Consider the following 21,338-nt stretch of genomic DNA (forward strand, 5'->3'; position numbering starts at 1 on the left):
GGAATCGAACGCGCGACCTTCAATTCAGCCTCCCGGCGTGTTCACTATACCGCCTTGGCCGACGGCCTCAGTTGTTTCTGTGTAGAGCAATGATACCCCTCTCCTGGTGCACGACTTTAGACCGTCTACTAGACAGCCATGACAGGTGCTGTGTGACCGTGTAGACTACGAATAAAAGGTAAACCTTGTATGCGCTATGCACAACCACTCTCGCTGGAATCGCCTGTCTATATAAAGTGATACAACTGTGTTCTTCATGTTCCTGCAATCATCCGTGTACCATATATCAGTAAAGCCAGGGCTGGACAAAGGGTTAAGTTAGCCTAGTCCATTTTCACTGGCAAGGCGCGCCACAAGCTCCCTGGGACACAGCTGCATAATGACATTGTGACGATAAAAGTAACCGAAAGAAATAAAAACATACAAAGAGTAACTTGTCAATTTTACTGCCACGTTGTTATTTCTTCTCCTTACATTTTACGCCATATAAATATTAGTAGCATCTCAGTGCTCATGACAGCGGCAGTCAAGTGAAATGGCTGGCTACAGAATTTGTTTTTCAGGCCCATCCTTTCTTTTTTATCAATTTATTTTTTTCATTTATAATTCTTGATATTGTTTACACTGACACTTCGAAGGTAGTGTCAGGGAGCACGATGCTCCATGACAGCATAGCGCCGTTGTCGAGATTAAAGTCGAGTTTATGTGTTCGCGAACGCCTAACTCTGTTTCAGCTTGCTAAATTCGTCACACGAAGTTCATGACAGACAGGTCGTGATGACCGAGCAGCTGGACCATGCTAGACGAAGCACGTAACAGTGCTCACCCGGGGGTGGTTCCTGCTGTGACTGCGGGTAGTAGTACTGTTGTTGCTGCTGGTAGGGCTGGTCATCGGCGCCGGTCATTTTCTGGAGCGTCTGGAAGGAACGCGACGGGATCTGGTCCCTTCGTAGGCCACTGAACCGCATCTCATCCTCCTCACGAGGCTTGGGTGGCGCTGCTGCGAGAAAGCACGAAAATAAAATGTTATAATCCAGTTAGATCGAATACTCATTGGGTGAGTGACTGGTAACACGTAAAGTAAAAGATGTGTAACGTGTAACGAACGAGTGAAGGAGACAACTCGATGAGTTCCTGGTTAGATATCGAATCTAGCAAACGGTATGTTGATAAGAACAATATATGACCTGGAGGGGCCACATTTTTGATCGCTAGAGTACGGAAGAATAACACCGGTCAACTAAACAAAATGATGAATACGTATAAGGCAAAAAAAAGGGAAGTCAATGATCGGTTAAAACACGTATCAACACAAAGGAACACCTAGTTTCAATGAGAATACAGCCGCGCCACGGTGGTCTAGTGGCTAAGGTACTCGGCTGCTGACCCGCAGGTCGCGCGATCGAATCTCGGCTGCGGCGGCTGCATTTTCGATGGAGGCGGAAATGTTGTAGGCCCGTGTGCTAAGATTCGGGTGCACGTTAAAGAACCTCAGGTGGTCGAAATTTCTGGAGCCCTCCACTACGGCGTCTCTCATGACCATATCGTGGTTTTGGGACGTTAAACCCCACATATCAATCAATCAATCAATGAATCAATTAATCAATCAATCAATGAAAATATAACTAAAGCTAACTCAAGTCATTACGTCTTGTGCCTGCAGAAGTTTCGTCAACGTTGCACGAGATAGACATTCGGTATGCAGTTCGTCAACGAAGTGAATGGAATGCGTTTCATCATGAAGACGTTATGCTTTTGTTTGTTCGTTTGTTTTTCTCATGCAATTAACCCGGAGAGCATCATTTCAGAAATAAATGGAGCCCTAAACTTCTCCCTCTTCTTTTTCTCCAGTCACATCCGCGTCACTGATCACCCCAGGGAAAAGAAAGGAATCAAGAAGTTAGCATGGGAAGAGTGAAATTGACGCGGAGATTTGTGCTCATTATTGATCCATTTCAAATCAAACCTTTGAGCCATCAAATGGCTGAATTGAAACTGAGCGGGTCACGTTGCCGTGTAATCGCCTCACATTCGATAACCGGTAAGCGAATTCGCGTAATGTGTGAACTTCGTTTTTTTCTTATCGTTTGTGGGTTCGTTTAGTTTATGAAGCACGCTTCGCGAATGCCCGCATGGCCAGCGCCTTGTCATATTTCGTACGCCGCACACGTACACTACCTGTCTTGCGCATTCGACCTTCGTGGCGACGACGACATCGCAGCGGCAAATTGGCAACACTGTTTCACTCAGCACACCACTTCCTCATAGCGGTAAAGCCAAATGGTTGCGAAACGATCCCGGTTACACGATCTGTCATACTCCAGCACACCATGTATTCAGTACGCACTTTGCGTGTAATCCCGCGGTAACGCAATAAGTCGTAAATGAAATCCATATTGAAGTCAATGGCCAACATGCGCGTAGAAAGGGTTCGCGCCGAGAGGACATGCACTACGCCTGGTAAGAATCGGTGAAGACAAAATGTTTTTGGCCCCCGTCAGTGAACCACGATGTTTTGAGATAAACAAATGAAGAAAATGAATATACTAATATTATTATCGGGACTTCAACGTTACGAAACCGTGATACAATTCTCAAGCACGCCGTAGTGAAGGGCTTCGGAAATATCGACCGCCTGGTGTTTTTTGACGTGCACTGACGTGTAAACAGTACACGGCCACGGTGAATGTATAGAATGCAATTCTATACATTCACCGAGTATCCGACAACATAAGAATAATGGCGTGTAAACATAACACTGGGGTAGTGTTTTCTGCAGCTTGTGAGCTGTGCAAATTGTGCGCGTTGACAAACAAAGATTCATGATGGCTATGCACAACAAAGCAGAGAACGCGCAACACACGGTGCGATTCCAATGTGGTTTACAAGATACCCGTTTCCTGTGGACGCCAGTACACAGGGCAGACCGGAAGGTGTTTCAACGAGAGAGCGAGAGTGCGCAATTTGAATGTGCGTGGCTGAACATTGCAAGCAATGCGGATGTGCGCCCATTTTTTTTTAAACACAGAATTTTTGAAAAAGGCAAACGGCAAAACAGAATGTGAAATCATGGAAGTGTTTTTTATCAGAGAAGCAGGAGACAGTCGCATTAGCAAGCCGTCTAATTTACTCGCTCACTCTGGGACACAGTATCTCACAGGTTTCATTTAAATCGTTCCCTTGCAATGTTTTTTTGTTAAGAGGTGACTTTATGATTTTTCACTGGTGTTGTTTAAATTTGAGAGCGCAAGATGCGTGCGCGCGGTGCAGTTCATGTGCGCGTGATAGCTTCCAGTGACCATGCGGTTTACCTTCCTGATGATTTTGGCTGGTGTTTTGATATAGGTATGGTGTGGGTGGTTGAAAGAGCAGTCGGTGAAATTAAGATGTCAGCTTTAAATTATGCACTCGTATGTGTTCTATGTTTCTGTGTCCTCGTCTCTCTTACGCTCTTCTTCCCCGCTAACCAGTTACTTGTATACACTATGACTCCAACTTTGAATATACACTGTGTAATCGTAAACATGCATTAATACCTGGCCTCCGTATAAGCAGGCCTATGATTTCCCGTACAGATAAGCAATAACTAAACGCCCTTCAGGGATTCGATTATCCACAATGCGTGTCACGCAGAAATAATACGTGTGGTCCCGTCCTTCACCCCGCGAATCGCTTTTAAAGACCCACGCCCATATCACGCATCACGAACACACAAAGCCGCACCACTTCGCAAGGCACGTTCAAATAAATGTATACCGACAGGCGCATAGTTCTGCACGTATATGCGAACCAGTGTTACAATAATGCTTGCGTGCAAGACCTTTTTTTCTTGATTAGGCTTGCATGTGAACAGGGGTAGAGGCACTGAGGTTTAGAGAAGCGTTTTCTACACTGTGTAACTTGTGCCGCACGTAGCTGAGTAGTACACGATCTTTAAACATTCGCTGTCGCACGATTGTCTCCGAATATATGCCGCCCGGTTCTGCATGCCACTGAAATGGTACGTAACACCTGATGAAATTAAAGTTTTCTATAGTAGGATGCACAGTACGTCGCAAGAAGGTATAATTAAGAAAAATAAAACAAAAGAAGCAATTCAGACGAACAGAAACTCACAAGCCGTGTTTGTACCTGACAAAAAAAGAAAACAAGAAAGCTGCACCAACTGAGGGATGTATCGACGTTAATGCATTTGCAAGACACGCGGGGTTCGTGCTTAGGCGGAACCACCGCGCGGCAGTCATTGAATTACACATGTATCTACGTGTCTAGCGTGTTGTGCGAAGCATACAAAACGTTATATCTTGTGGAAAGGCGTGTTCAATTCATAGCCGCTTTGAATTAACGCATGCATCATAAGACACCTGCGTAGACTAAAGAGCGAATACAACGCCCGTTCTTCAGACCTTATTTTCATTTTCTGAGAATTCCTGCAATGATGTGACGCTATAAAGGGTGACTATAAGTAAAAGCAGTTCTAGTTGTCCAAGGTTCATTACAGTGATGTATCTCAGTCTGCGAGATAATCTTTCGTTATCTGATTTCTTAGTTTAAAAACCTAATACTTTGAGCGAGCTTGTTGCTGTAGTGTATGTTGATGGTAGCCAGGGCTTAAGATATGCACTTTAATAGTATAAATAGTGACAATAGCAACGTTTTTTTAGATCCATTCACGAACTTGCCCAGAAATTGTATCAACGTGGAAATTATTTCTCTCGAACTTCCTCTTCATTAATGTACCAAGACATGAAACTGTACTGAGAACAAACGTATCATACCAGGATATAATTTGGGTAAACACATCTCAAACTGGTGGTGCACTCTCCGAAATCCAATTAACCGGTTTTTACATGAGCAGTGACTGGATTCTATTATTTGTAAACTGTTTTATTAATAAAATAACCTAGTTGTAAAGTTACTTCAATTTTTTTTCTTCGTTTATTTTCTCATTGTTTGTTGATGCCAGCAGCCAACTTTTAACTCCTGACGTCGGTGATACATTTAGCACAACGTGACGTCTCCGAGTCATAGTCCATGCACGCTGTCGATACCCTACCTCACTCAAGTCGATGTCCAAAAAAAAGTCTGTGAGACACACTATATGATTGAACTGTGTATTTCGCCACAATGATAATAAAGGAGTGGCGATTCAAGTAAGGTCAGTTCATTTTAAGAAACCGCGTTCTGTAGCGGCATTCAAAAGCACCTGTTCATTAGGCTCGCCCGAGCGAAACAAGACTAAGGCTTACATGGTTCCACTGTCCCGTAAAGTGCAACCATGCCAGTATCAGTCACAGTCTCGCAACATTCATACCTTCAGACGCATATCATTTTTTTTGGCACTCCCCAATTTCATACACTTAGCTGAGTGTATCTGAGTGTATCTTTCCAGCGAAAGCACGGGTCACACTGTGCACTTGCATACTCACGCAACCGCAGCCAGCAGCAGCAGTAGTAGCCGCTGACTCGGCTTACTGCTGCCAAGGAGGAGATCGCTGCTTTCATTTCTCGTCCTCAGCAGTAGCATTCTGGTGGGTCACAAGCGCTCCTGAGTTCGAGACGCGATTGCACTACATGCACTAAATGGTGACTGCATTAAATGTAGTGCAGTTGCCCTTCAGGCTGTCTTTTTCACTTAATACATTTCAAGACAAATTTCCTTGTCGTGATCCTCGGGACCGTAATAATACAACTCAATAAACACAGGATCTTGGGGGAAAGACACTCACGCAACTCCCGTTCACACAATGGACTTTCACAAACATTCAGTTTGCGTACGGTAATGTTTGGGCAGCTAATTTCTAGAAAAGTATTGATTGCTCCATGCCATGTCAAGAACAACAAGAACCATAGGTGAAGGCATAGTTTGAACCCCACTGGCTGCGTCCCTGATTGAAAACTGTCACGTAAGGCGCCAGTGATGTTCAAAATTAAAAATAATAAAAGCAGTGGGGGGTGGGGGGTATGTGATTATAGTTCATTTTGTCGAAAAGTGCGTGCACTTGGAATCAGACAGAAACAATCCACAACCGCGAAAACGACACGCGCACTAGAAGCACATGGGCGACGAGATGATAGCATGTATCCAACTCACCAAATCCCCGAAGCACCTCGTCGGAAAAACAACCGTCCACGCTAAAAACGAAGCCATCCAACCCATCGAGCGATGGAACGAAAAGACGTTCCGCAGCATCCCGGCTGTGTACACAAATCGAGCCGAGACGCGCGCAGTTTGGGTGCGAGGAAATGCGCGCGCGGATGTAATAAAAGCCGTCGGTGCTCTCATACTCACTCCTCGTGTACGGCTCATACGGGACCACGCGGACGAGCACTTTCTCCATGTCGGCGGTTCACTTTCGCGCGGCGCCCTACTCCTTCGTCGCAAAACAGCGTGCCTCCACAGAGGCCTCGGCAGACAGGAAGAGTGAAACTTTCGCTCCGCGGCGCTCACCGCTTCGAAACTCCCTCTCGACCAGCTCGAGGAGGAGGTAAGAGAAAAAAAATCCGAGAAGCACAATTTGGCGCAAGTGTGGACCCCCGTAGGCGGCTCTCCTCCCCCCCACGTTCTTCCCTCCGGGCGCGTTCCACATTAGAGCGGAGCGGAATGATCGGTTCCATCGGTTTGACGACGCAGAAGCCGCGGCTTTATGGCACGTGCAGCCATCACTTCCTGTCCCACGCCACACTCTTCGCTTATGAGCACAGGAAGGCAAACTTTCGTCGCAACCGCGAAATGACGAGAAAGCTCGCGACTCGGGAAAGCCCTTCGGGCTGTTCCGTTAGCGCGGGTGCGCTTGAAGTTCCCGGCGACAGTGATGGTTCGAACGGCGACTTCATAAAAGCAGTAGGAGTAACGCCCTTGTGTTAATGTTTTCGTATGAACGCGTCGAGGGCTGCTCACCAGAGGGCTCGGATCAAGAAAAAAGTTAAGGCAGGAGTACGGAGCTGGCCAGCCTGGCTTGATTAGCTTTATTTTGCAGCGTTAGCTACACTGGCCTCGCAGTTTCTATTTTATCATCTCTTTCTTTCTTTTCTTTTCGTCTATCATTTTTTCTGTGTCTTCTCTGTCGCTGTTCAATTGAATTTCTTTCTTCCTTTTTCCCCATATTTCCTACTGTTTCTAGCTTTTTCTATCACCTTTTCCCTTTCCAATTTTTACTGCATTTCATTTTCTCTTCGTATATCTTAGATCTTGTCTATTTCGCCCTTATTAATCTCCTTGTTTGTGCTCTCCTTCTTTACCTCTATTTCTCTACATTTCCTTCCTCCTCATTCTCACTCCTCTTCCCCAGCCTCTTGCTATATACAATACTATGCAAGTCTATGTTATGTTCTGCCAGCGTGTCTCGATGAGCGAGTCATAACGATGCTCGCCTTTGGATCGTGGCTTTGAATCCCGTCTGGCCAAAAATATTTTGCTCGACAATACTTTCTTTTTCTCCTTTCTTTTGCTCAGTACTCGTTCTATTACCCATCAGCAATATTGTATCTCACGCCGGACACATCGGGAGAGAATCAGAATGATTGCACATGCCAGCAGGCTCATTCTCTACCGACGCCAAACAGCATAACGTAAAGCTCAAGAGCTCTGCTGTGGAAGGTTTATGCTAGAGTTGTTTGTAAAGCAATATTTCATGGACTAGATTTCAAGAGAAGGGAATCGTGCGAGAGAGACGCCGAAAGTGAGGTATGATGTGTGAAGCACTGTGCGGGTTCTGCAGGTCAAACTTTCGGTTGACGCAGGCGGCTCTTCCGTTGGAACAGTAAGGTTTGACATGTCCGCCGGGGGCTAATGGGATTAAGAAACTTGCGGGGATAACGTGACCACAGCTAGCACAGAACCCGACTATTAAGAACTAGCTGGCTGAAGTTCTTAATCCCCAGGACTTTACATCAAACGCGGTGCAAGTGACGACGCCTCATCGCTGGCTCTCGGTATAAGCTTGCGGCCAACTTTGAAGCCACTGCTCGCGTCCTGTGCCAGTCACGTATATTCTGGAGAGCGCGGAAATGAAAGCATATGGATGCGCCGACACGCGTAGACTGGAAAAAACTGGACACCGATGTCGCGGACTCAGCGGAGTGCGTTGGCGCTGGTAGTGTGAAGATGGCACGAGGATGGCTCTGCAATACCATGGATGTAAGCTAAAAGCAAAATCCCCAAGGTCTGCGAAAGGACTGCGGACGCCACGCAGTGAGTATACGTAATATCCTGGCAACGTTACCGGTATAGTAAAGGGGTACGAACCAGCGGGAGTGAAGTGCGACTTCGAAGAGGTTTAGAAAGTCACAGAATGACCACAAAGAGGGCTTTTTGATCCTCCGCCTCTCTATATACATTCAGCAATTTGACGCAATTTTATGGACGAATTTCAGTTTCACCTGAAGGTTGTGTTTTTTTGGGCAAATTGTGAGCTGTGGAGCATGACCGCCTGTATTTAATGTGTTTTGTATATAATATTATTTGATAGAGAGAATTGTAACAAAGGTTTTGATGTTTACTGTGAATATTATAAGCAAAAGCGACCGACATTTGACAAGAGTGCTACCATAAAAAAATTTCGTTTTCTTTTTCTTTATTCATTCAGCCGCGAACGCAATGTTACAACAGTTTTCTGACTCAGCATTCACAAATAAAAATTATATAGACACTTCTTGAAAGACATAGGTGGTCTTTATATTCTGGAAGTAGTTCTTAATGCATGGAAAGTGCCCAATATCGAAAATCACAGGCGTGCTCCAGGGAAGTAAATGCCAAACGCGAGAATGCCGAATGCCTGACGGGAGGGAAACAAACCTAATTACAATACTGTCGTACTTGGTAAATGTGGTACCGTTAAACAAGCTGAATAGATTTAAACTAGCCTTTGACACACATACCGTACATGGGTTACTATAACCGACAGATGTTAACGACGCATTCTTGCACACAAATTATAGAACAGAAGTGATAAGCTCGATCAGTATAGACAGTGTACAATGCCGGTACAAAGAGTTGGGAATGTTGGCTTTGTTATGCCTCTTTTGTATCCCCTAACGATCTCACCCAGATATGGCTATTGTAAATGCGCTTCCTCCCCTTTTTTAGGTGGCCTTGTTTATGTATGCATTCATAAAGAAGCCTATAATCGAGCTCCAGATAGCATTTTCTGCAGCAACGTGCCATGCTGTGTGTAGTCCTACGATGGGAACCTAGTCACCCTCGGAAATGTCAACGCCGTGAGAGCGAAGCTTATCTCGATACTGATGACCCGTCGTGATACATATTAATTTGCAAACGTAATATAAAAGGTCTGACTTTAAGATTCATAAGAGAGCGCACATTCTAAGCGCAGCGTTTTAATGTCAAACCTCACCTTGTTCGCACACGCAGCGCCCCGCCTTTCTCATCTCGAAGCTGAACGCATCGCGCTATAGTACCTTAAGAAGGAGGTAGGCACGTAGTACACATATACTACGTGCTTTGCGTACGCTCCTCCAGTCATGCGTGCATAAGATATATCGTCCCCAAGAGTGGTACCTGTCGGCTGGCAGCGAAAAAAAAATACAATCACGTGTAATCAGAACTGAACAAGGCAAAGCTGTTATGCTGTAGAATAAGACAGAGAGAGATACAAGAGAAAAAAGGCAGGAAGGTTAACCAGAGTTACATCCGATATGCCAATCTGTACTAATGTAAAATGAAAGAAAGATGTAAAGAAAAGTGAACGGGGCTCTAAGCGCTTGTGTCCCTATGTGTGTCTTTAGTGGGGCAATGGAACGGAGTCAGTACATAATAAACATCAAGCCGTTTCAAAATCGGCGGTTACTTAAAGAAGTGTTCTAACAGTTATAGCGTCACAGCTGTTACTATAGCCCAAATATTGTAAAAAATAGAAGGTGTGCCAGGAAACGGTGTCGCAAATTATAAGATCGGTGATAAACATAAAATCATCGCGCGGAATAAATTTCGTCTGAGTCTTCTCTGTATACGTGACACTACCTTATAATTTCATGTCGTGGCCTTGATGTTATGCTTTGCTTCACGACGAGGACGGAGATGATGCATGCCGGCAGAAGATCTTGAGAGTCGTTCCTTGATCGTGTGATGTGAACACTGCTCCGTGGATGCAGCTATTCTAGCCACCATAACACAGCTGGTGACGCATTTTTTTTTTCAATGATGGTTACACAATTGACATTTGATTGTTTGGAACGTTCTCTTATTTGCTTTGTGATCCGTGTCCATCAGAATGGCAATGCGGCGTGAGGGTGACGGTAAAAAGGAACGCTTCTCTCGTGCTCAGAAAATAATTCTGCATAAGTGTATCTTATAGAACTACTCCACGCTTTCAAACAGAAATAGCCGCTGTGACAGTTTTCACGTGATCATGGAGAGCGGTGGCGAGCTTTGGGCTGGGCATACCCTACGCATCGCGACGTCACTACAAGCGCCTCTGTGTGTCGACGGCGCCTATCCCTGTTTATAAACAGGCAATAGGTCTATAATGCGTTTTTAAGGAATCTACATGATTGCGGTCACACGCAAGCCTAATGGTGAGCTGTCAGGACAGAGCTCACTTCATTGCCACAGACATAGCTCAGTAATGCCTTTATGACGTTCGTTTGGCTGAGCTGTTTTACCCGAGCTCTTCCCCACCGTTAATACATGTGGAAGAATCACCTGCTATTTTCTTCTTTGCGGTGTGGTGGGTAGGACACACCTCCTCCTTCCTTTCTGGTCATCCCCACTTCCACATTTTTCCCAGCAACACGCACGTCTCATAATCCACTTGTTGTTAGATCCTAAAAAGAGGTATCAATGGTTGTCTCTGCTTTAATAATTCATCGAGATTTACATCATCGAGCTATTGGAATGTAGACAGCTGGGCTTTTCATTCCAGTATATATATAGCGCACGGCAGCGAGGACTTGTAGTTATACTCGTGTTCGCGTTTAACATTCCTTTCGTCGACGCGCGAAATATACATTCGAAGGCAAGTAGGCAAGTGGTACGTGCTCAAAAAGAGTTCTTATACGCAAGAACTGCTTGTAAGAGAAATTTTTCGGACAATCCTAAAGCTGGGCATAATATAAGCGATGCCGGTCAGCCAACGGACACTTACAAAACGAAAAAGCTTCGTGAATTTGGCCCCTGCTCCAGAAGGTCATGGCACTCAACTTCGGAAAAATGTGCGCAAAATACCGCGAGTTATACTTTATATCGCATTTGCCAGGGAACGAACGGAAGGGATGCGAGTGGTGCGCTGCCAGAAGATGTCGTGTTGGCAGTCTTTCATTTTCACGCTGTTACTCGTAGGTACACTCCACTCGCGCATTATAAAGTGCGTACATTACGTTCACAGTACAACGCCGCCGGCACGAACATCGAATGTGTTGAGCAATGCGAGCCTTATGAATGCCAACATATATATATATATATATACTTAGATCGGTCAGGCCGTGGAGGGTTCATCGCTACATGTGCGTGCATACACCGGCCGGCACTTTTGCGGCATCTGGAGAAAACTCGCCTGTGTGCGTGCGTGCGGCCTAGACTACGGTATACAAGTGGCTTCAAGGCAATTAAGCATTAGGAGCGGGTTCCTGGAAGAACAATTGTCGTCACCGAGTGGTGCTGTGACATCGTAGCTGGAACGCCCGAGCCCTGCGCTATTCGTCTATCCTCTACTTCTAATTTGTCGTTTTTTGCTTCTTGAACCATGAATTTTGCTCAATGATCCGCTACAAGAGCGTGATTTCACAAGGTTCAACTCTGAAAACTTGCTATATATATGGTATAGATTATATGAAATATTGGCTGTGTAGAGTGGCTGATTCGCATTTGTTGTATCAGGACGCGAAGGGTTGTGCCAAAATTCCAAAGCATTAGATAACCTGAATCGATTAAATGTCTCCTTTTTTGAGAAGTAATTAACTTTCATCCTTCTGACGTTTCTATTACATTCATTTGACTATTCATATCCAGGCAGCCTTCCAGTCCTACAAAAAATTGCGTAAATTGCTTCTTGAGGCTGGGCCCGCTGACATTGAACGTTCAGGCGCCTAGACGGAAACTTTTCTCGGGGTAAGGGGCGCATTTATGATTTCGGGGAGGGTATCCCCTTGAAATGGTCATTTTTCGCTTTCCATTCCATGCATAGGACACTTTAATGCAATAGAATATTACTCGTAAGAAATTATATACATTCCTCGCAAGTCCCAGTGCCATGAGACCATGTATACGTGCTCGAACCATCAAACAGGAAACAGAAATAATTTATACTGTACAGATCGACTAACTTTCGCGGGAGGTTTTTGTCGCAGCGCTAACCAGCAATACTGCCCATGTAGCTGGGGAAGCCGGAAATACACCGCTAATTATTTTAAGATGTTTGAACTGTAGTTTCCTCTTTGGCATGAGTATCGACCTAATATGTATATGCACACAGTGTCGTCAGCAATTGGGATAATTAAGTCTTGCTATGCATTCCGTTAATTGACGTATAAGCACGTGGGAGGTTAGACAAGGAGAGCAGAAAAGTAGGTCTTAAAATTAATCTGCAGAAAACGAAAGTAATGTACAACAACCTCGGAAGAGAACAGCGCTTCGAGATAGGTAATAGTGCACTTGAAGTTGTAAAAGACTATGCCTACTTAGGACAGGTAATAACCGCGGAGCCGAACCACGAGACTGAAGTAACTAGAAGAATAAGAATGGGGTGGAGCACATTTGACAAGCACTCTCAAATTATGACAGGTAGATTGCCACTGTAACCCAAGAGGAAAGGTATATAACAGCTGCATCTTCCCGGTACTTAGCTACGGAGCAGAAACTTGGAGACTTACAAAGAGGGTTCAGCTTAAATTGCGGACGACGCAGCGAGCAATGGAAAGGAAAATGGTCCGGGTTGACTGACGGAACATGGGAGAGGCCTTGGTCCTGCAGTGGGCGTAGTCAGGATGATGATGACGATGATGATGATGATGACGATGATGATGATGCATTCCGTGTGTGAAGGACATACTGAGAGTTTCAGCATATTCAGAAGCATCACAGTGTTTACTGAAAAGATGACAGGAGAGATTATCACACAACAGGCTATTGCACTGCTTTACTTCGTTCATCTTCAAATTTTCTGTTCTGCTTGTTTTGCCTGCACAAAGACAGGTGAGAAAAAAGTTTGCGTAATGAGCCTAAGCTAACGATACCACAAGGCATTATCATTTTTATAATTAGCGCTGTTTGACTGACTTTCATCTTAACGACGACTTAGTGCATGATTGTGATTAACAAAGCCGTTTCTACATAAGCGATATATGTTCCGGAGAACTTCTACCGAACTGACTATCACCTTCTAGTTTGGTCAGTATCGGGTTACTAGGACCTCTCAGCGTCCAATGATCACCTCCAGTCTCTTAGCCGTGACGATTGTCATAGCGCGAGAACAGAACGACGACAAAGGGACAAGAAGAAGACGAGCGCTCGTCTAATTCCTGTCCTTTTGTCGTCGTTCTGTTCTCAAAATATAAAAATCGTCATGTCATACCAACTATAGCCGAAACTTCCACTTCTCTTAGCCAGTCGCATTATGCTTTTCACCACACAACTGGTGTCACATGAAACAGTCAATGAAATTTGCATGAAAAAGGTACAAATTTATTCGTAACCTTAGCGCAACCGTAATAGGAAATGCAAGCGCAGCAAAGCCATCGACAAATACAGTCAAGATGTCGGCGTCAATAAATAAGAAAACGTGGTGGGTCTATAGATCAGTGCTGTTTTTTTTTTGTTTTCAGTGACGCGTTAATAGTAAATACCGCGGTCCGCTCCCGTGGTTTACAGTAATACACGTGACATAAACAGATGGTTAACACCATGTTGGTAAATGCTAACGGTTTTTGGTAACACTACATGATACACCCAATTTACATGCATAAATTTACTATGGGTGGCACAGATGTTATAAATTTAGATATTATCTATAATTACACTCATTTTGTGTCGAACTAAATAACTGAGAAACATATGACGCTAGCAACAATGCGATAAAAAATTGCCGAAGCGTGTTCCAAGCACTAAGCCATGAAATCATTGCAGCAGCGAGACTGATAATTTCGCCGACTAATCTGGTTGCTTCTATAGGTTCTTTTTAGACCCCAGATAGGCGGTGATTGTTGTTTTATTGGTTGCTTCTAGGTCATTGCTATAGACTTTAGCTAGTTGATGTTAGGTTTCTTTCTACGTTTATTCTCAGAGCTGAGAGGTTCTAGTTAAACAACACACAGACACGACACAGATGTCCAAACTCTATAGACACCAACTCGCACTTGAAGCAAGCCTTCGCACCTCTCATTGATCTGCAGGAACGTCGTTATTGGTGAAGGCCTTCCATCGCAACTCTAGAGACACAAACTCCCGCTTAAAAAAAGCCTTCGCACCTCTCATTGATCTGCGGGCTCGTAGTTAATGGCGTAGGCCTTCTATCGCTTCGGGGTCTTCTCGCAGCCGTCGTTGCCTTTCCCGTTGCTTAGTGTTGGGACGATAGTTATAGCGCGAGAACAGAACGACGACAAAGAGACAAGAAGGACACTTTGGGTTGTTCTATTCTCGCACTATAACTATCGTCATGTCATACCAACTAGCCCAAACTGCCACACTTCTTAGTGTTGGGCTAACGCTTGACTGCCCCCCCCCCCTTTTTTTGTTTAGAATACCAGTGGGGAGTAGTGGGACTTACCCGATTTCTGTGACATACCAGAGACGACACAGATTTTCGGCAGCTTAAGTAGCTGCGCTGTTTAAAAGCAGTGACAATACATAAGGTAAATGAGTTCTGGCTGATAATATGACAGAAATGCGACACGCTCGAATAGGAGCGCTGCACAGAGAAACTCAATTAGCTGCTATAATTAGCCTAATTGCTTTAGGATGGTGCTTTACGGTTAGCAACTACAGCCTGCTTGCTTGGGAGGTCCGCCGTGTAGCCGGGGACTAATTCGGGCCAGCTGATGGTCTTCCATGTGGATCTAAATATAAGCAGACGAATGCTTTTGCACTTCGCCCCCGTCGAAACACAACTATAACAGCCGTTATTCATCCAACGACCTGGGGCCACGTGCGAGATCACAAAACTTCTCTTTCGCAACTGCTGTTTGCATTTCGCCGGCCTCCTTCACTAATAATATGCCGAACGAAAGGATTGGTTTGTTCTTGCGAACATTTCCAGCGTAATATATTTTGTTAATACGGAACGGAAGCAGAGAGTTCAAAAAACTTTTTCTAGCTTGCAATGGAGATGCAATATCAAACAGACAGCGGGGCTAATGGTCACCTAAGATATATACCCGGCTGTGGTTGTTTCGCTATGTTCAGGCTTTTTTATTTATTTCTTCTCTGTTTTTTTTTGTGCACGTCTTTCCTAATTGTCTGTGTTTATTTTGATTTCTTTATTTCTCTCTGACTTTCTGTACTTCTTTTTTTCTAGGTCTTTCAATCATTCTTTATCTTTCCTTTCTTTCCTTATTTCTTTCTGTCTCTCTCTCTCTCAACATTTCTTTCTTTGTCGCAGTCATTCTATCTTTCTCTTTCTTTCTTTCTTTCCTTTCTTTCTCTCGCCATATTTTTAGCTTCCTCTAAAGTAAGCGTCCCAAGACTACGAGCAGCAGCACCAGATGCGGACCTCCTCAGTGAAGCGTCTTGCGTCCCCAGGCGAGACCGGAATCCCAGCATGGAGTCGTTGTAGTGACCGTTCTCCTCCAAGTACCGCTGCCACCGGTTGTTGAGGACGTGCTCCAACACCTTGCCCACGCAGGACGTGAGCGAGATGGGGCGCAGGCCCTCTATTCCCGGCGGCTTGTTGGGCTTGGGCAGTAGTATCGTCTTGGCCGTCTTCCACTGCTTGGGAAGGCTTCCGCTCGTCCAGCAGGCGTTGAAGTACTTCGTCAGGGCCGAGACTGCAGCGTCGCTGATGTTACGCAGAGCCGCTGATGTTACGCATCGCTAGCGCGACACGTGTGCCCCGAACTCTACGTGAGTGAAATGTGCAGTGTGTGCGCGAGCGCGAGAGCCACCCTGGCTCACATACTCTGGGGATGTGACGCAGACAGCGCGGACGGTCCGGTGTTACCGCCGCAAGTAGAACAGCGTGTGGGGTCTACGGACCCAGAAGACCAGCGAAGGGCCGTCCGGCAGCTCGAGGTCGCACTGGCGCTGCAAAGGCGAAAGGGGGACACCCTCAGTAACCCGAGCGGCGACGGGGCACGAAGGCCTTGAGGTCTAGGCCCGCGTGACATTAGGACTTCTAGTGTAACGTGAGATAGGGTGAACCCCACGCCCTGCGCGGCCGGAGGGAATCCCGCATGCTGGAACCCAATAAAGTTTATTCTCTCTCTCTCAGTGAAGCGTGGGAGGCTGCGATCTCCCAGCCGGACCTGGTCGAGCAGCGTCAACTCGTCGCTCGAGCTCGGCGGGCTGTCCAAGCCAGAGGGTTCCTGGAATAAGGGACCCTCCCACCTTCACTCACAAGCTTCATTCAATAAATGGTTTTCTCTCTCTCTCTCTTTCTGTCTATCGTTCTTTCGCTTTCTATTTCTCTCTTTCTTTGATTTTCTCTTTCTGTCTTGTTTCTTTATGCCTTTCGTTCTATTTCACTTCTTCTCTTTGTTTCTATAATATGATTTATTCTTTCTTTTCCCCTTTTACCCCCCCCATTCCCACTTTCCTTTTCAGCACCTCGCTATACTTTGCTAGGCTATGTGATGTTCTGCTGGCATGTTCGGACAGTTGACTAATTAAGACACCCGCCTTCAATTCGTGAGTAACGTGGCTATGAATCTCGCCTCACGAAAAAATTTACCCCTCTAGAATTTCTCTCTTACTCTACCTATATTTCTTTTTGTTTCTCTGTCTCTCTCTCTTTGTACTCGTTTTCTCGCGCATCATAGTTATTGCATGCCACACCGGAGTAATCGGCACACGTGTTCCGGAAGTTAAGAAGACGAATTGCAGGATGAAGTGAACACGTGCTGGTTCGTGTTAATCACTTTTTGTTCGCTGTTCCTGCACCAATGGTGGCCTTAAACAGCGCCCTTAAGCAACTTCGTTTTCCGCAAAATCAGCGACGACTACGATACTCCCTGATGAGACATAGGAGCGCAGCAAGATTCGGGCGCCGGCGGCGCTTAGCCGCTGCTCGGGAAGTTCGTTTGGCAGCAGCACAGAACGGAGAACTTACGCCAGTTGCGTCTCTTGCCCCGGCTGCGTCGCCGGATGCGTCTCGCATTGCGTATAAAGAAAACATGAACTCAGAGACGCGTGGCTCACGTGCCGCAGAACGTGCCTAATTTGTGTCCGCACTCTGAGCTTCTCGAGCTGTGCTCACACCTTTCGTCTTCCCACAGGTGAATCGTTTGCTCGGTTACAACGTATGACGCGAAACCCAAGAACCGAGCCTTGAGAGATGCGCTCCAAGACAGGAAACAGAATAGTGCACTTCAGGCACGTCATTTCATGTAATGCTTTTGCACATGTAACAGAATGTACAGGTGCAGAAAGTATCGCAGAACTAAAATTATAGGCTCGACACAAAGCGTTGTACTTGCAGAAAGAAACTCTCCTCCCCAGAAAATGCACTCAGTTCTGTGAGGCTCTTGGCAACATGGAGAACCATATAAATGCAGCATAAAAATATGCAAAAGACGTAGTAAGTTTGTATATATTGAGCAGTTTGCCATTTGTGTAGTCGTAACAATATGGTTGCATCGCTATTTTCTCTACGAGGTAGCAGATAGTTTCTAAAGAAACTCTTAATATAAAAAATACAATTGACTAATTAAGCTAGCGATAACTTATCTCACTGATTGTCTAACTGATTGATTGATTGATTGATACTTTGTTGCTATCGTATACACGTGGACAGCAGCAGCCTTAACGACTCGGTGCCCGTACACCAGCAGGCGTAACGTCTTGAAAGCCAACAGTAGCATATCTTCGCTGCCTCCCGCTGCCACTCGTGCAGTTCGGGAAGGAGTGGCAGTAGAGTGGTAGAAAATCACGCATGCACACTGAACAGATTAGCGAAAAGTGGACGCCACGTTGAGCAACCGGCAATGGAGCACGCCTTACGCGCGCTCAATGGAGGACGAAATGTGCATTGTGGCGGGTAGAGCTCGCGTTACTCGCGGTTCCGCAGCGACTCGGTAAGGCGCGGTGCTGCGGTTGCAGCAACAGGAGGAATTCGCGTTCTCAACTACAAAGGAGAAGCCGAGAAGAAGAGGACGCCGATTCAGGGGCCGCCGATCTATAGCGGCGCAAGCAGCCGTCGACCGCGGAGATTATCAGATCAAAGCGCCCCGCGCACTCCGCGCGAGTTGCCACTGCAGTCCACGACGTCGCCGCAGCCCACCGCTCACGCGCCTCGATCAGATTAGGTGTAATGCGGAGCTAGCGGCGAATAACGGAACAGCGCGGCGAATGCGCCTTCCGGTCGTCAGCGCGGAGAAACGCATTGCGTGCCGCGGAGGTGTGGCGCTCCGATGCCGCCGGCAAGCCGCTACTGCTGAACGGGAGCGGTGGCGGCTCGAGGCACGCGCGCGATCTCGCCGCGTGTTGCGGAAATAAGGTTGCCGGCGAAACATGGGCGCGGCAAATACATGCATTGCGCGAAGCACACTGTAGTATACGGGCCTTTCGGGCTTATGTGCACGCCCATTGGCTGCACAACTGGTGGCCCCGCGGACAACCGTCGTTTGCGCAATTGTTGCTCATCTGAAAAACTCAAAAGGTACACAAGGTTGGAACTCGAAAAGAAAATGCCCGCGAATGGGGCAGCCGACAGCAACAATAATGGACGCCAGGAAGTTGCACGTGAAAGTGGAGGGAGGTTGAAAATGTGACATGGTACTCCAGTTTGTCGGTATTGATCAAATGAAGAAAAACCAGCGGGAAAGAGCCAGTGACACGGGGCAGCAACAGTGACAGTTTGATTATAACGTGAGAAGGAGAAGACTGGGTAATCTTTAAAAAAATTGCTGGCCGTCTATATTTCTGGAAGACTTGCGACGGTCTGGACACGTCGAGTGCACGTAGAGAACGGTACTGCTCACGTATTATGTACAGTTGAAAATAGATAACAGTACGCTTCCACTGCTATGTTTCGCAGTGTTGCTAAAAAAATTGAGAACTTAATCTGAAAACGGAGCCTTTCTAGAACGAAAGCACTCTATCACTCGCACTGCGCTTTTGTGGCGCGACGAATGTGCGGGCGAAATTTGAACAGCGCAGATGCCGAATATCGTTCCCATAATGAACGGTCAAAGAATATACCCGGGCGCGAGAGGTTCTCAGCCTTAGCGATGGAGTATAAGACAAAAATCCCGACGAAAGCTAGAGAAAAACTTCGCCGGTCACTTCAAAACAGTGCGCCGACGAAAAAATAAAGCAGAATACTTAAGAGAATTTATTTTACGCTGCAATGGTAACGTGGTTGTCGCAGCAAACGAAATCAGTGCAGAACACAACCGTTGTAAGTGAAAAGCAGCTGGCCGTATGACGATCGTCTTTGTTTACAGTGTGTTCTCTGTCAACATCGGACGGCGTATTCTCTTGCGCATTTTTTCAGCCATTCTGACTGCATCGAGAACAGCAGTCTATAAGGAATGTAGTGCTCAGCGCAGTTCATTCATTCGTCCATTCGAACTTTGCTCAGTAAAGTTGAATGTGGTTGTCATGAAAATGGCACAGCGTGATTGATCAATATGAAATATATCGAAAAGCGCGCTGAGACACAATGGTCTCAAACACTGAAGAGAGCCTTGACTGCGAAATGGGCACTTAATAGGCAGGGTGTACAGCTAACTAGGAGCAACATTAAGTTAAGAACGTGTGCTCTAGAAAAGTCCTACCGGCTGTGTATCAGTGGCATAGTTGTGTGTCACATACAACGTGTACTTTTCTCATGAGCGAGCACTTAATAAATATTTAAACAAATTGGCCAACCTTTTTATTCTTGCTTGAATCGTTAAAACATTAACTTTATGCTGTGCCTCTTCTCCAATAACCCCATAATGATATAATTTTTGCCCAAATCTTCATGGTTATTCCGACAAAAAGCAAAACCGCGCGAAACAGGCAAAATATGAAATGGACTGGCGCTCTCGTGTCACTACTCGAGCACTTGAATTCCAAGCGTTCTTATCGTATACACGGCTGCGTTCGTTCATTGTACCGGGCTTCACACTACTTCATGGACGCGCATCAAAAGACACTGCTGGTGCATCCATCTTCGAACTTGGAAGCCCTACACAATAGGTTGACGAACGAACGCAGCCATGCGAATCGACTAAAGAACGCTTGGAAGCGCACGAGCACGTCTGTATTTCATATTTCGCTTGCTTGCCTATTTCATATTTGCCGTTTTTGCTATACTCTATTTTCATGAGTGCCATGTATCACAGTTTTACTTACGAGTTAGTTCAATTCTATGTTTCATTATTACCATTGAGAAACCTTTCACTTATGTTACTTTATATTGATGTTCTTGTTGCTTTACACTTTTTAACTGTGAGTTCACCGAGTTCTTTTGACGCATTGTTGATGTCTTCGCTGTACATAATCACCCTTCGTGTTCCTTTTCGTGACTGTGTGAAAATTCTTTTAATTACTGCGCACACTTTGCCATACACTAACATTTTTTAATGTAGTCATGATAATATCTCATCACGCTATGTTGATTTCTCTTATACATGTGCGATATTAGATATTGGTTAAACACGTGGTTGGCTCGCTAGCACTTCCACAAAGCTCGCTAGCAGCGTCACAACGACTCAAAGCGTCGAAATAAAACAATTGACGTACTTCCAATCGCTTCTATACACTGCAGTTGAAATTATACATGTAGCCGATATCTCCTCACGCGTTTTGCACAAAATGAAGGATGCCTTTTTTTGTTGCACAATGAATGGAGTTCAACTTGATGAGAGTCCCTTCAACGTGTATTGGTTAAGAGCTGTGGCCGATCTGAGAGAGACACACAAAAATGTTGCAGTAACAAAACTAAAGAAGCATGAGTAGTACTGAAACAGGAGGCGGAGCCTGAAGAACATGGGTTCTGTTCTTTGGCTCTTCCTAGCATCATCACTCCTACAACGGTAGAAGGACGTCTGGTCCAGGAAAAAAAGCAAGTGGTAGGACGGACGTGGAAAAAAGCCAAGACAGGAAGACAATGAAATTTTGAGTTCAGAGACGAGGTGCCGTCAATTAAAGAGTACATTTGTTTGCGCTTCGTGCTGCATGTATCCTGTTCACATGATAAAGAAAAAAAAAATTGACCAGGATGCAGTCGGAAGAGCAGCGGCCA

At 45.6% G+C, this 21,338-nt stretch overlaps 1 protein-coding gene across 2 annotated transcripts in view; it reads right to left on the reverse strand.

Moving 5' to 3' along the window:
* The window catches only part of LOC119184751 (uncharacterized), a 77,772-nt gene that overhangs the window by 9,330 nt on the left and 47,104 nt on the right, over positions 1 to 21,338 (reverse strand). Inside the window, exon 6 of one of the 2 annotated variants that reach the window (XM_037434042.2) lies at positions 827 to 997. In XM_037434042.2, the coding sequence (XP_037289939.2) occupies positions 827 to 997 (171 nt within the window). Of the gene's footprint in view, positions 1 to 826; positions 1,001 to 21,338 lie in introns of both variants that reach the window. The other variant, XM_037434041.2, reaches the window with a different exon arrangement.

This window comes from Rhipicephalus microplus, chromosome X (genome assembly GCF_043290135.1).
Source record: "Rhipicephalus microplus isolate Deutch F79 chromosome X, USDA_Rmic, whole genome shotgun sequence".
In the NCBI taxonomy this organism is placed as follows: Eukaryota; Metazoa; Arthropoda; class Arachnida; order Ixodida; family Ixodidae; genus Rhipicephalus; species Rhipicephalus microplus.